Consider the following 16,423-nt stretch of genomic DNA (forward strand, 5'->3'; position numbering starts at 1 on the left):
GTGGAGCTAAGTGTGAAGTGAAGGTACAACAGAAGGTTCCTTGTGTTTCAGGAAAAGGTGACTGGCAGCACTCTAAATGGAAGAAAGGAATATCTGAAGGCCGACGAGGGCGACAAGGACAAATGGGAATTCCTCAACTTTGCCAACGCGTGGACGCCAAGTGAGATGGTGCTGCCGCTGGAGGGAAGCACAGGAAATGCCAAAACCGACGTCTTCTTTACTCATGTGAGTCAGCAGGAAATCTTCATCAGACATCTATTTCTTTCTCTCTTTAAATTAGCTCTGACATGCGGAGCCATCGAGTATAAAGCCACAGGAGCTTTCATAATAAATGAGTCTAATTTCATATAAAGTCATCACACTTACTGTTTGGTTTGTTCCTCATTTCTCTATGCCACCACTGGCTCTGTAGCTCCATAACAAAGCATAATGTGATATATGAGAAAAGAAAGTTGCTTTTTCTCGTTGCCATCATAAATAAATCTGCACGAGGACCTTGGGAGCTCGAGAGCTGTGGTCCGGGTGGCGGTAAATAAATCGCTGCATAAGGAGTTCTTGTTGCGGCATTGTCATTTAAAACTGAGTGTAGAAAGCTGTTAAACTTTGTGTGTAGTCAGAAGAATTGGACGAATGCGTCCTGGGCGCAGATTTTCATGTTTACTGTGATTATTGTACGAATGTAAAAGAAAACAAAAGCGTGCACACAGATGTGGAAACGTTTCAGACTACTGATCAGCCACAACATTGAAACTACACCTTGAATATTATGTAGGCTTTCACTGCCACACGAACTCTGAGCTTTTAAAGTGCAGACTCCCGGAGACCTTTGACCTTTGTCCTCTGGAGCCCAGACATTAAGCAGCAGATCCGTAAAGTCCTGCATGTTGCGAGATGGGGACATCCTCACAGAGACATCCACCACATTCAGATCTAGAGGCCAAGTCAGCACCTTGAACTCTTTGTCAAGGTCCTGAAAAGTGTTTGCAGTGCGACAAGGTCCGTAATCCTTCTGAAATAGGCCACGGCCACTGGGGAATCCAGCTGCCACGAATCCAGCTCCAGCTACGCTCACGCCTAGTCAAGTAGTGTGTGGGGTGTAAAGATTGTATCCCTTAAAGTTAAAAAAAAAAAGTTCAAATTAATTTAATTTTTCAGTCAGAGGCTGAACAAGTTTACCATTTAAGGCCATTTCATACTGGAATATCTTGCAAACATGAACCAGTAAGTCCAGAGAGGAGGTTCTTTTGTTATCTGCCGCTCACACTTTCTGTCTCAGTTTCACATCAGAAACCCTTCCCCTTCTTTTTCTTCTTTTATTGTGAAACATTCGGAGGAACAGTCTCTGGAAAAATCACATTATGAGCAGATATTTGCTGCTCTTTGTTGTTCATTTGTAAGGTCGTCCGCTCATTACCAGCATTTATGTCCTTAGCTGTTAGCTCTGCGCTCCTCTCTGACTGTTGGCGACTAAAATCTGCTCCAGTTGGTGGAAACAGGGTGTTGTGTCACATCTTAGAATGTTTCAATTTCACTTGTCAGTGGTTTTAATGTCGCAGCCAAATTGGTAAAATGTGTAACGCTTGTTTTTTTAAGGAGAGACACATGGCACTGTTAGGATCATTATTTAATGACTGTGATGACTCGAGACGAAAAATGAAGACACTTCATAGTGTGATGGATTTATGAATTATGAAAAACTGAAAGAGCTGCACAAAATTTGTGATCAACATTAGAACATTTTGTATTTGTAGCATTGTATTTTTACATTACTGATGTGTAAAGAATTAAATGGGGTTTCTGATCATCGTTACGTGTTACCATGGTGTTGCTGTATGCAAATGACTGCCTTTGATGGTGAAAACAAAAGGAGGATTTGATTCAGGGATGCTTTGTCACTTTACAGGTGGATTGAAAATTGGGTGCTACGGAGACAAAAAAACAACTTGAGCTTGTATTTTTATTCATTATTTATTTTATATTTTTTGCTTTAGTTTGAGAAAGAAAAGCAGCACGACATCCGTTCCTTCTTCTCCCCGCAAGCTGGCAAGACGAAGAGGAAGAGAACAGAAGATGAAGAAAGTCCCTCCGTCTCCTCAGAGATGGCTGCCACGCCAGCTGGCATCCGGGTATACTTAGAAAACAGCGAGGAGGGGAACGAGGAGTCATGCTCCCAAACCTCCAAAACGCCCGATCGGGATTTCTCGCCCCAGCTGAAAAGGCTGCGAACACCGCAGCCCAACCGGAGCCCCACGTCTCGATTTGGGGGGAAGCGGAGGTCGTCTGCGGGGGGGATCAGCGCAGGCAGCCCTGCCAGCGCGGTCTCCCTAATGTCTCAGCTGTCTGAGCCTGATCCTGCATCCGTGTGGAATTGCGGGGCCTGCACCTACTCCAACAGCAGCCTGTTGCCGTACTGCGAGATGTGTGAGTGCCCGCGCTCTACCTCTGCTGTCAGCTCAGGTAAGAGTAAGGAACAAATAATATCCAATTATCCGATCCCCCCCCTCCTCCCACCAATCCCACCCCCAACCTGCTGTTTGCGTCTGCCTGTGTGTCCCTCTTCTTCTTCTTCTCCTTCTTTTTCTTTATTTTTGCTGTTGTTTATTTTTGTTTTTAATTAAATTCACAAACCTGATTGCAAATCAAACTGAATTTTATTAAGGAAACGCACGCGCTTCCATCATCTCTTGTCTAAAATGAAGCACCTGAAGCTGAAATCCATTCATTGCTTTATTTTCCTTCCTGTCAATATCAATCGTGGCAGTCTGTTGACATAATACTTTTGAACAGCATTACAGATTTCACCAGATGGAGATGCGAGATAGCAAAAGATGGAGGCAGACTTCCCAGAGTCTGAAATAGCACTGCTCAGAGAATATTGTCTGTCTCCCTCTCCTCTCTCTCTCTGCAGATGACAAGGACACAGTATAATTCTCACCTGTCAAGCTGAGAGAGAGAGAGCGAACAGGCGCCTACTATTGCTGCAAACGTCTCACACAAAGTTGGGAAAAGTTGAGCTGGCTCGAGCTGATATCTCTGACAGCCTATGATTGTATCTTGCAAAGAAGAGGGGAGGGAAGTCGTTATGACCTGGCAGACTGCAGGTCCATGCTCTTTAGATGTCTGAGATGCATCAAATCAGTTTGAGAGATGATTTAAAAAAAATAAAATCCCCAAACTTGAATGTAGTTCACAGCTGTAATGTTTAGGTAACATGAGTTTAATACTTTTGGTAATGCACACTCAAGCATGGCTGAATAAAGCCTTATATGAGCATGAGCTAAAGATAAGTCATTAGTCAAAAAAAAAAACCTAGTGTATGGCAGGTTAAGGTAGCATTTACCGATTGCTTTATAAAGACAGACTTCACTGCCTGATCACACACTTTATTTGATGCACTTAGAGGAGGCGTATTACTCTTCTCCTTATTTGATGCCACATATATACTGTTAAATAATGAGGTCAGACTCTGTGCAAAGTAATCCCAGTTATACACTTTTTTCTACTCTTGGATCTGTATGATGTCAAAGAGGGTGGACATCCCTAATATGGTCGTTGTAGGCACACAGCCAAGAGCAGCGAGTCAAAAGGAGCAGGTTTAAGGCGAACCAACACAGAGTATCAACAAAGACCAGCACAATGAAAAAAGATTATTTTGATCTATCAATCATGAAAAGCTACTGTAGTCCAAGAATAAAACTGAGAAGTTAAAAATGAGCATAGCAGGTCAATTTTAATCAATTCATGTTTTTAACTATGGTACTTCATAAAATTATTAAAATGTTTAAAACCGAGCAAAATGAATGACACAGTTTAACCCTTGTGTTGTCCTCGGGTCAAAAATGACCCCAAGTGTATGGCAAACAAGTGTATGGGAATCCTGAGGACATTACAAGGGTTAATCTCAGTGTCAGAGTAGCTATGTATCCAGATGACTCATAAAAAAGTAATTCCACGTGAGCATAACCTCTGGCCTTCCAGACTGCCAGCTCGATGAGGTAGCAGAGTACAATACTGTCAAATAAAGCCTTTCAGGCTTGATGTTGAAATCTAAATTATTAGTTGGAAAACAGTAATTATAAAGAGCACATCTACCATGAAAAGCCTTTTTGCTCCAGTGAGGGGGTTTGCTTTTATTCACCTTCACTCTGAAAACATTTGAGAATTTGGGGAAGAGGAAAGGGAAAAAAAAAAAAAACACTTGTTGGCGCTTTTACCAAGAGACAGGTGATGATTGATGTTAGCCTCATATTCGTGAGCTAAATATGGAGCTAGAGTCGGTTAGCTTTGAAAACAGCTAAGCTAGATGTTTCACTAAGTTTAAAAGTACCGTTAACCTTGTACTGCCTAAACCGTAAAATAATTGCAAAAAAATTAACATCTTTCTATTGAGATACTCTTGGCGTTACAGGGTTAACAGGATTTGTTAAATACGATGTGTCGCATTTATTCAATCTATGCCTTTTCTAGGTTTTACATTTTGTAACCATGGCGGACAATGGTCTACAAAGAAAGTCCCAGGAGGACACCATAGATTGTTTATGATAGACAGAGCCTCTGAAAAAGGCCAGTGCTCGCCATACTTTCTGATGGCCAGCAGGGGGCGACTCCTCTGGTTACGAAATGAAATCTGATTGTATGGAAGGCTATGGCAAAATGATGCTACTTCTCACCTGCTTTATGACGTCAGTCAAATCATTCCACAGGTTTTGCTTTATTTTGTAAATTATGGACCCACTGCAGGTAAAATAGATAATAAAGGTGAGTATGAGTTGGGGCGTGGCTACACAGTCCCCTGTTTTCAAACATATTGCTGCTACACCCTGTCCTTGCTACAAGAGAATGAAAGCCAAAATACCAAAGTCGAAGTTTTCAAACAAATGGCAACATTGTTGTCCATCTTTTACCTACAGTCTATTATGGGTGATAACATTTGGCTGTCAGTTTGATAAACTTTAGAAACACGCTTCCCGTAGATTACATTCTACATAAATCTAAGGTTACCTAACTAGTTTAGCATCCTTTAGGTCTCTGTAAAATGTTGACATCGACATAGTCCTAACACTATAGCCCTGCATGTGTTTAAAGAAAAAGGTTGACACTGCATTAATGACTCTGAAGTCTCTGTATTATAATATAAGCTCTATAGTGAGTGTAAGCACACAGTAAATATTGGCTGAAGGTCTGTTTGCGGCTCGGTCCATTGGAAGTGAAGCTGGTGCACTTAAAACAGACACAGAACAAACAAGCAGTACCTCAGCTTTTGAGCAGCATAAAAACACCCACCCACACATTTTTCTTTTTTAACAAAATTCAGCCCCCATTTCATGCTCAGCTGCAGCAGATGCTTGATAACTATTCAGCAATCACACTCTCTTCTTTGTCACAAGCGCCACTCTGCATTCACAGCAGCAGGCCGTGTCAGCTTGCTAGACAGGGAATTTAACAACCTGCTAAATTTGTAAATGACAGACTGCGCGGAAAAATAACAACTGTATTTATGGAGATATCTCTCAACTTGGCACTGCAATCCACAGCTCGTGGAAATGTAAGAAAATAATCAGGCCGAAGCCTGTAGTGTGACATGAGAAATGCTATCTCTTCAAGAGCAACAATTTTTCACAATGACTATAAAGAAAGCCAGGACGCTATGAATCGCAGAATACTGACACATGATACAAGGACGTCAGGGCTTTGTATTTAAAGTAAAGGCAAAGATGTATCCGAGGCATTTGGCTTCCACTCTGTATTTTCACAGAATGGCAAAAATACAACAAGCCAGCAGCTGTAGAGGAAGAGCAGCGAGCAAACAGAAGGGATATTGGTCTGTTTTACCGTGAGGCGTTTGGACCAGAATAAAATGTACCGGAAAGTAACAGAAGGAGATGCATGAAGTAAGAAGGAATAAGATTTTAAGGGGTTTTTTTTATTGTTCAGTGGAAAGTATTGATGCTAGATGTGGGAAGCAGGAGAAACGGGAGCTTAAAACCTGGCTACCACTACCTTTGCAGAGCCATGTGTCTCTTCAGCTATTGTGGTTACATCTGTCAATTCTTATATTCTAGCACATCACGCTGCAGTGGCAGATTTACTGCTGAAAATGGGAAAGTTTGTCACTTTTAAATTTCACAACTAAAATAATCAGTGTCACTATAGATTTTAAAGGGTACATTTAATGGTAATTTCCAGCTCTAGATTTTCATTCCCGGGCTCATCTAGACTCGTTTTGCATAATTGACAGTTCAAAAGAATCCCTTTTTATATCAACTTTATATCAACTCAGTGCAACTTCTTTGTTCTTCTGTTTTAAAAGTCGTTTCAGCTGCTCTCTCTTTAAGCCCTCCCTTCCTAGAAGCCTACTTTATGAATGACTAACTTTCAAAAGCTTGCCAAAGGGCAGCACATATTATGAGCTGTACCAGCTGTACTTCTTAGGTGTGCTGTGCCTGTAACTTAAAACAAATCAATTCAATTCAGTCTTATTTATATACCACCAAATCACAACCACAGGCCTGTTATATTGTGAGGAAAAGACCCCTTAAGTAATACAGAGAACCCCCAACAATCAAACAACACACTCTGAGCAAGCACTTGGCAACAGTGGGAAGGAAAAACTGTCTTTTAACAGGAAGAAAACTCTGGCAGAACCAGGCTCAGTGGCCCCTGTGGAGGTCTCCCTGTAAGGAGTGGATATCCAGACTTCCAGTTCCCTCCAACTTCTTACAAATCCAGCTAAATTTAAAAAAGACAAAGTAATTAAAAGCTAAAATTTTGTCTAATGTTAACCCATTGTTTCATCAAATTTTGGAGTCCATCTTTTCCTGTCCACATGGAGTCTTGTGCGAAACTCAGGTGCTCAAATTTGATTGGTTAGTAGTACTTTGACTACAATAGACTACAAAGAAATAGCGGAAAGCTTCTACTTTCAGTATTCTACATATTCATACTTGGAGCCCATTTTTAGTTGCTCTAGTTTAAAGCCTGTGTTTTTAGCTAAAAGAGTACTTTTTCATTTAGCCCCTTTTGAGCTCTAGCTAGCAAGTGTTAGCTAATTAACACCCCCAGCTCAATTGTTGACAGGCTAAATATGTGAGAAAATTATATATTTGCCTGTTTAGCTTGCAGCTAAAACAAAACCTAGTCTTACAAATTGACAAGACCCTGGTGAGGAAGACAGATACATCACTCTTTCCAACACATATAATAGTCCTATATACACCAACCATTTAAGCCTGTGGTGCCAGGTAGCTTATGATAAAAGCTTAGTCAGTTTTGCTTTGTCTTCCTCTCCTGCAGCCAATCACCGCAGATGGCAGCCCACCCCACCCCACGCCTAGCCTAGCCTGGTGCTTCTTCCTGTTAAAAGGGAGTTTTTCCTTCCCACTGTTGCCAAGTGCTTGCTCATAGGGGGTTGTGTGATTGCTGGGTTTTTCTCTGTAGTATTGTAGGGTCTTTACCTTAAAATATTAATTGCTTTAAGTTGACTGTTGTTGTAATTTGGTGCTATATGAATAAAATTACATTTATTTGAATTTATTTGATTTAAAAGCAGTTAGGTTAGCACCTAACGTTTGTGTTTTTTATGTTTATGTATGTTTTGGTGATGTTGAAGTTGGCATTTGGCTTTTTTAATCCATTAAATGTTCTGTTCTGTCTGACAGAGACGGGAATTTACCTAATTCCAGGTGCTAAACAATAACATGTCATATTAATTGCATACAAATTGAATCGCTGTAGTGCTGTATCGTCAGTAATCCAGGCCTGGTTTTAATCAAACTGTCAGGGATTATTACCTCCTTCTTGTGACAGGGTTTATGTCTCCGGTGGGTTCGTCTGTATCGTCTCCTATAGCTGTTTTGGCACCAGGAAACAACCAGGCAGCTTCTGTTGAACTATTTTCAAGGTGAATTAGTAGAGTTCCTGTGTTTGCAGCTTTTTTTTAGACCTAGAGCGTGGGCACGGTTCAGTCCTTCAGCTCTTTCACTGGTAGACCAGCAATTTGTCTCTCAGCACCTACTGTGAGAGATGTACACAGGGAGAGGGCAATTTGGTTATCTCCTGGCTCTCTGTACCTCTCAGCTAGCACTCTAACCATGTGCTGATTTTTTATTTATTTATTTTTTTTATATCAAATTACAGAATTTAACAACAAAGTCCAGCTGAGTCTTTAACTGCCTGATATTGTACAGCATGTGAACCAGCTACTTTCTTTTTGTTTGATGGGTCTTCTGTTACTGGCTGCAGTTTTTTCCGAGCCCTGCCAACTGAAGAAATTCAAAGCATTTCCTGTTTTTATTTAACTACATCTGTTAGCTCACATGCCAGAACACATGCTTTTGGAATCCTTTTGCGTGGCATTTTAGATTTGAGACTCGATGTTGGAACCTTATCAAACCACTACAGACATAATGGGCTCCTGATGGGCGGGGAGAATAAGGGGGATTGACTGGTAAAGTGGAGGCGCAGCCCGGCAGGATTTTCCCGTTAACATCTTCCTCGGCAGGGACAGCTTAACAGAAATTGAGCCGTCTCTCTGCGGTCTTACTCGGCTTGTTAGTGAAGAGGGGCAGCGCTGGGGCCAGGAGCCCAGAGACTCAGATGGCATTTGAGGAAACCGACTAGGGGATGGCCTTTTGAAGAAACAAGCCACAGAGAGGCAAGATCACTAATTAGCCCTCTGCATCCTCAAGACTCACAACTTAGTGTCTTCTTACATTTCGCACCTCAAGTTTGACAAATATTGTGAAGGGATGTGATTAAAGTTTAACGAAGAAAAGTAAGAAATTGTATGACACTTTTTTTTTTTTTAAGAAGTTCTGTTCTGACCGTGACATTTACATTTGACTATAAATAATAACGGTCTTTTCTTTAAGCAGCTAATCCGTCTGTTAATTCTACTTCCCTAATAAACAGCAGCACAGAAAGTACCATTTAAAATAACGTGAAGTCTGCGAATGACGATGACATAATCCCTGCATTCATTAACATTTTTGTGGCTCAGATTTCTGCTTGACCTTCACAGAATTACAACATTCTGCATGAATGGAAATCGCTTGAATGGTTTAAGAGCGGAGCTGCAAAACAAGTTTGATAGGCGGACTTCAAGCTGACTCTTTAAAGCGAGATCTGCCGTTGGCATTCAGCCATTATCAGCTGTTTGAACACTGCTCGCTGCACCCCGGCTGGTGCGCGCCGCAGATGCAGCAATCGCTGACAATTATTTTGTTTAGGTTTGATTGCACATGATGCAGGCAAGCAATTAACGAAACAATGTGACACGAACGTAATTTGCTCTCTCAGCAAAACGATATTGGCTGTTTGGATCCAGTAGCTGGTGAAAGGAGGCTGGCAGGTGTTCATCTGTAAGTTTCTGCATCACAGCTGATGGGCTGCAGAGCAACAAAGACTTTAAGTATCCCAGATAGTGCTTACTTCCTGTAAATGGTCATTGTACACCAAACAACTACTCAGAATAGAAAGATACAAATAAGGCATACACTTGAATATATTTGCTTATGTGCACTTAAAATTCATCACTTTAAACATCTACTACTTAAAGGGAGCTTATTTTTCTCTCCCTACTCTTGGATTTATAGACATCAACTTTATTTAATTCACTTGTTACAGCTGCGCAAGAGAGGAAAGAAAATGTATATGTATGTACAAGTGCAGTGATAATGATACACATGTATTATTATTAATTAGTAGTATTATGTCACTAATAGCAGACATGCCTTTTATGGTCATTTCGAGTACACAGGTCCAGCTGTGAGCACACAAGCCCCGCCCAGCTGCTGTTCTTCCTCCCTACAGAGGATGAACTAAGAGGCTGCACCATTCCCATTCTAAGATAAAAAAGGATTACTTTGGACTTCACTTTAATCTCATGAGGGCAAAAGAATAAAAGTCAGGGAGGTCCAAATATTCAGTTTTTTCTTCTGTGTATTTTCATGTCTGTATCATCAGATTTCCAGATGGCTGTCTCTCTCTGAGCCTGAATCTTCCTGTTGAAAGGGAGTTCTTCCTTCCCACTGTCTCCGAGTACTTCCTGATAGGGGACTGTCTGATTGTTGGGGTTTTCTCTGGTGTTATTGTCTTTACCATACAATAGAAACCACCTTGAGGCAACTGTTGTTGTGATTTGCTGCCAAATAAATAATTGATTTTAATTGTATTCCTTTTCTGCTATATTATTACTGTCTGTTTATTATTAGGGGGAAACCAAGGAAAAGAAAGTGAATAAAATACACCTTTCTGCTTAACATCATCATGACACTTACTGTTCATATTTTCTCAGCTTTTGTCAGCTGTTATCAGTCAGACCATCGGGTTTCTGTGCAAAAGTATTGAGGAAGAAGCTTAAATGGCTTGTTTCAGACAGTGGATATAATGAGGTGCTGCACTGAGGCCCGGTAAAAGATAAATAAGGATCACTTTGAAATGTGAATCATGCAAAGATACTAAAGTCCAAGAATAAAAATAAGGAGCTAGAAATGAGCATAATAGGTCCACAATAAAGGCTTGAAAATATACACATTCTTCTGCGCCCCTGCTTATGTCGACTCATTTACACCATCACATCCGCTAAACTTGTCAGTGAAGAACTTATGATGGCAAATAACATCACTAATGAGCCATATTGAGTTTTACTTTCATGTCAGCAGTCATTTTGTCACACTGTCACACTCTTCAGATGATGGATATCTTGCTCGGGAATGAAAGTCTTCAAAGTCTGATTACACTGTGCAGCTCAGCCAATAGAGTAATCTTCATCTCTCTCTCTTTCTGTCTCTCCCTGCTGGCTCAGAGCCACCCAGGCCTCAGCTACCCCCTGCAACCCAGAGGGACCAGGCTTGTGTCGTTCTCTCCAGCTCCGACAGTGAGCCAGAGCTCAGCTGGGGAAAAGCCCGGCCTCAGAAATCACGCAAAGGCAAACAGAGCAAAGAGGGGGAGATGGAGGAGAAGGAGGCTGAGCCTCCCAAAGACAAACAGAAAGTGGGAGAAGCAGAGGAAGAGGACAAGCAGTGGCTCAAAGGCAAACAATCAGTGGGAGAGAGAGGCGACAACGACGCTGGCGGTGGTGGCTGCCTCCCCCCTGACCGCACACAGGGTAATCCCACATGCAATCTTCTTCTTTTCATATCTAGGGAAATTGGCTAGTGCCTTCTTGTCACCTGCCCATATAATGCTGTTTAATATCATCACCTCCAATAAGGCACCATAGCTCATTCCATATGGGGCTAGGCATTATTATTCTTACTTCTTATTACTATTTCTGCACTTTGCGCCATGAAGCTACAGGAGATATTACAGTAAGTAAAACTTCGCTGATCTCCACTGGCTTTGAGGACCAGCGTACAGTACCAGCTGACGAGCTCCTGATTGGCTGTTTTGTTTTTTTTGTTTGTTTTTTTTAATAAAGTTGACCGAGGTCTAATTTCATGAAAGGCACAAGCTCCCTAGATGCTCCAGCTCGTCCCTGAAACACAACCTGTCGTTCTCCCGTCCACTCTGGTTATATGCGCACATGTCTGTGAATCTCAGAGGGATGTGAGGAAACAAATTCCCAATTACACAGTGTGTAATATTGCAAATTAAGACCTCTGTGTTCAAGTACTCGTGTCTCAAAGGGATACGCAAAGCAATAAATTGCACTAATTACAAAGAACTAATTACACTGTGTGCAATATGAAGAGCTTTAAAAAAAATGCCAGACTAGCAGAGTCTAAGAAAAGCCCGTGACCTGGGTGTTGCCTCTGAAAACATGTAGATGTTCATATTAAAGGGGTGACACTGAGCTCGGGGCTTTTTTCAAAAACATTTTTCTAGAACACTCAGCACGGGAAGGAGTAAGGCGTTTAGGTTTTAACAGGCAAGCCATCAATCCCCATTAGCCTTTAACATCCAGGGATCAGCGTGTAACAACCTGGCTGATTCCTGTTCTTGAGACACACGCACACACTTACAATTTGACATCTATTAGTGCCCAGATTGTCGAGTGGTTAATTTCCCATCTTTGCAGATACCTGTGCCACCCCATCAGTCTAGGACTGAATTCCACTGCAGCTTTTCTTTTCCCTGCAGTGCCTTCTGTACTTTATACTAAAGGTGAGCAAAAAGCCTTTTTTAAAAATAAAAACACCTCTATTTAGACTGACTCAAGGGGAGCGATAAAAGCTTCACAGTCGATCAGAAATGGCAGCACTAAAGAGACACCGCTGGATACCAACTTGGCCCCCTACGTCCCCTTTAGTCATGCACTTTTTCCCCTGGAGACAGCTCATGTCTACCTGCAGTACTGTGCAAGAGTTCTAGAGCTTTAAGCAATAGCCTAAACATACAGGCAGAGTGATACAGGGCTGTCTTAAGTGGTGAGAACACCTTGTCTTATAACAGACATGGAAACAAGAGAAACAGAAGCCTATAAGCTGCCCAACGCTCAGTGGAAAGTGAGCGTTTTAGATTCTAACACAGTGTTTTACAGTATTAAATTTGCCACTTGATTGTAATTTTTGAAATAATAGTTGTTTGGATTCCACAGATAAATGAATAAAAGAGGTTTCTCATGTTTAATTTTCTTATCTGAACCTTTCTTATTCAACTCCAGCTCTTAATATTTTATGCAGGGAGTCCTCTCAAGTAGGTTTGCATGATTCATAGTTCAAAAGGATCCATTTTTACCTTAAACTGTTGCTTATAAATTGGATGGACACCTGGCTCATGCAATTTATAAGCCATTTTAGTTCCTGCCTCTTTAAGCCACCCCCTTTCTGAAAGCCCACTTTCTTCTGATTGGCTAATAGCTAAATCCCTGCCCCAGTGCTTGTGGGTTACACTTCTTGCATTAAGATTTGATCGATTTGTAGACTTTCAGCTTTAATTTAAGGGGTTTGACAAAATTATTGCATTAACTGTTTAGGAATTACAGACATTTTTATATATTATCTCCCATTTTTAGAGGTTCAGCCAACATACTTAAAAAAATAAGGTCTGTTTTAAGACTTTGATAAAAAGTCATTTGCTGCCAGAAGTCTAGAAGTCATGGGCATCACCGTGTTTGTTTGTGTTTCTTCCCTTGGGATGCTCAAAGGCTGCCCCCTTCAGTCGCTGCTTGTTTGTGGGTCTGTATCAGACTTGTGAATCGTACGGCCCCTGGGCCACATCTGGCACTTTGGTTGTCCTACGTGATGTCAATGGGAAATTAGGATTCGAGCATAAACAAGTATACATTATGCAGTTTCCCATTTCAGCCACCAAAACTCGTCATCAGAGAATAGATCACTGTTTTGTTTTGTTTTTTTGTGATTTAGTGAATTCACAGTACAACTTTGTTTTCTTTTGTTTTCAATGTAGAGTTGTTGTTTTGTTTTGTTTTTTTTAAACTGGACTAATACGTATTTATTTACTGATGTCAAAGGTAGTGCTGTGTGCTTAGTTTGTAGAGAGCTGATTGCTGAGTAGCTTTATGCTTGAAATCCCGAAATTGGGACAAACTGTCAGCTTTTATGATCTACTTTTCAATTTTCAGATTTATTTTTATTGATATTTAAATGATACATAGTTATATCTATCATTGAACCCAGATGACATAGTTTATTAAACTACAGCTGTACTTGGTGCCTTAAAAATCAGAGAAACTGCGTCGAACCAGACACTTGCCTCTGAATGGCATACCTTAGCCTCCACCAACACTGTAAGAAATCTTGGAGTCATTTTTAACCAAGATGTCCAAATATGAAGAGCTACTTTCTTTTATCTGCACAGTTTCTCTAAAATTAAAAGCCATTGGAAACTACTCTTATTATTATCAGGTTGTTCTAAAGATTCCCTAAAAAACCTCCATTTAATCCAAAATAGAGGGTACTAACAACGCCAAGAAAGAGAGATGATATTTGTCCCGTATTGGCCTCTCTTCATTGGCTCCCTGTTAGATCCACAATTAAATTTATAATCCTTCTCCTCACATAAAAGGGCAGGCCCAAACTTATCTTAAAGATCTGATAGTACTGCTATATATGTTGTCCTAATAAAGCACTTTGCTGTCAGACTGCAGGGTTACTTACAGTTGTTAGAGTTTCTAAAAGTAGAATGGGAGGCAGAGCCTTCAGCCATCAGGCCCCTCTCCTGTGGGGCTCTGTGGGGTGTTTGATTGTTGGGGATTTTTCCAGAATACTTTATGCTGTAAGCTAAATTTCCTAAAGTACCTCCAAGTGACTGTTGTTGTGATTTGGTGCTATAAAAATAAACCTGAACTGAATTGAATAAAGTGACTGAAATTGGTATTTTTGGATTGTATCGAAAGTCAGGAGGTGTTGTGTAAGTCAGTGCTAAAAATTTACCATTTACCATGTTGTTAACTTCATCAGGGCGAGAGGACTGAATCACAGATAGTTCGTTTCACTTTTGGAGGAGCTTCAGACTGAACATGGTAACGCGGACTAGCACACAGCTGTTACGTGGCTCCTCTTGGGCAAAGCGTTAAAAGAGTATGGGACCTGAGAGCAGTTTTGTGAGGACATTCCCGAGCTCTTAAATCACTCATGACAAAAAAAAACTGGATTTCTGCCACTGAGTAAGAAAAAAAAAAAGGAAAAACTGCAGATAAAGTAATTAAACTACAAGAAAACTGACAATATTAGTTTGAAATTTAGCAAAAAGAGATTTTGTTCACTCTGTTTTTGGGCAAAACAGAGTGATATAATTAGGCATTTTCCTTGCCTAATTATAACATCTACTCTTAACAGTAGCAGTTTATAAAGAGATAAAAATAATATTGAACAGAACTGAGTTCAGCTTATTAATTGCCCACCCACGGTATGTATGTATAGATATATAAGTATGAGCAGTTCATAAATTAATTTATTGAAAAAGGTTATAGGTCTTTATAATGTAATAGCTTACACAGCTGGACTCTATCTCCTTTCAGACTGCATTAGGCCAGGCTGAGAGTTGAGGGTCATCTATAAACCTGTTAGCTTGCCAACCAGTGGACTGCTGAAAAATATTTCACGGATTTCGGGGCGTAGTCACTACCACAGTCTGCCATTTTAACCATGTTTTTTCATGGTTTTAAGACTTGACTGTTTTTGATTTAAAAAAAGACGAAAAAAAGCTCAATCTTGATCATAGAAGTGTTAAAATGGGACTGATCAGTACTGTACTAGTTAGTCCCGAAAAGGTTGATTCTGTTCATGTGGATGTAGAGTTTTCAGTGGGAGAAACGTTTCGTCAAGTGACTTTTTCAGTCTCAGCTGACTGCAGGTTTCCCCAATCTTATAAACCGTACATTTGCACAATGACTGGAACCAGCCCACTGAAAGCACAATGGGCTGTGAGGTCAGTTTCTTCATTGGTCAGTGTTGATCAGTTGTCATTATGCAAATGTACTGATTATAAGTTTGGACTGCAGTCAGCTGAGACTGAAGAAGTCACTTGACGAAACGTTTCTCCCACTGAAAACTCTACATCCAGACGAACAAAATCAGCTTTTTCGGGATTTCCTTACCTGGATGATTGAGCATGCATCAAGTCTTACTAGTTGGTGTTAGCCAATTAAAACCAAATGACTTACAAACACCCTCTTTAGTTGATTTTAAGGCTCCACACCCTCTGACCTTAAAGCTGGCATCACCGACAACCCCAACACTACAGTAAATCTGTGCCACTTTAGTTTTTTTTTTTTTAATTGTGCTCCCAAGTCACTTTAATCATACAATAAAGAAAAGAGTCATTCTGACTCACACGTGTTTGGGCTTTCTTCAGAAGTAAAGTTCGGTTCCTGCAGGGTTAGGGTTACCGCCTATGATGAAATAGACCTCTGAATCCACCATCTCACTTGTAACTTGTGATTTTGTTCTAGCCACATACTACATAGACAAATTTTCAGGGTCTTGAAGATAAAGTCTCACATTTTGAAACTTTTCTATTAAAACAACACATTTGGGCGTTTTAAACAGGCAACAATTCTACAAGAGGGATCGGATGGTAACCAAGCCCTACACCTAACTCTGACCCTAGAGTTTAGACCCAGTGACCTGGCGCATGTTACTATGTTAATGTTTTCACTTGATTTGTTATAGGTAGTTCCAGTAGTCCTATGGCAGATAGTACTGCTCTCACACGGCTCTTGTTTCAACACGAGGGAGGCAGCCTGCACTGAGACAGACGATATTGACAGCTTAAATCTACAAATCAGACTGCCTTCAAAAACTGCACGAGTGTACCGGCTAGTATGCATGACGTAATTTGTTTTAGAAAAGAAAAACTATTTGAGGCATTTATCTGTCCTGTTGTTGTTTAGTCAGATTCTTAGTTACATGCTGTTGCCAGTCTGTCTCCAGCAGCGTGGGTATTACAAAGCACTGTGTTTGTCCAATAAAAGTGACCTATGGGGTCAGGAGCGGCGCCTAATGATTTTCCTCTACCT

The 16,423-nt window shown here is 40.7% G+C and overlaps 1 protein-coding gene across 1 annotated transcript in view; it reads left to right on the forward strand.

Annotated features, from left to right (window-relative positions):
- zranb3 (zinc finger, RAN-binding domain containing 3) overlaps positions 1-16,423 on the forward strand; it is a 117,066-nt gene that overhangs the window by 49,810 nt on the left and 50,833 nt on the right. Inside the window, exons 12-14 of the mRNA XM_063466374.1 lie at positions 52-225; positions 1,992-2,457; positions 10,805-11,107. Of these exons, the coding sequence (XP_063322444.1) occupies positions 52-225; positions 1,992-2,457; positions 10,805-11,107 (943 nt within the window). The remainder of the gene's footprint in view (positions 1-51; positions 226-1,991; positions 2,458-10,804; positions 11,108-16,423) is intronic.

The sequence above is a fragment of the Pelmatolapia mariae genome, linkage group LG23, assembly GCF_036321145.2.
Source record: "Pelmatolapia mariae isolate MD_Pm_ZW linkage group LG23, Pm_UMD_F_2, whole genome shotgun sequence".
NCBI classification, from domain to species: Eukaryota; Metazoa; Chordata; class Actinopteri; order Cichliformes; family Cichlidae; genus Pelmatolapia; species Pelmatolapia mariae.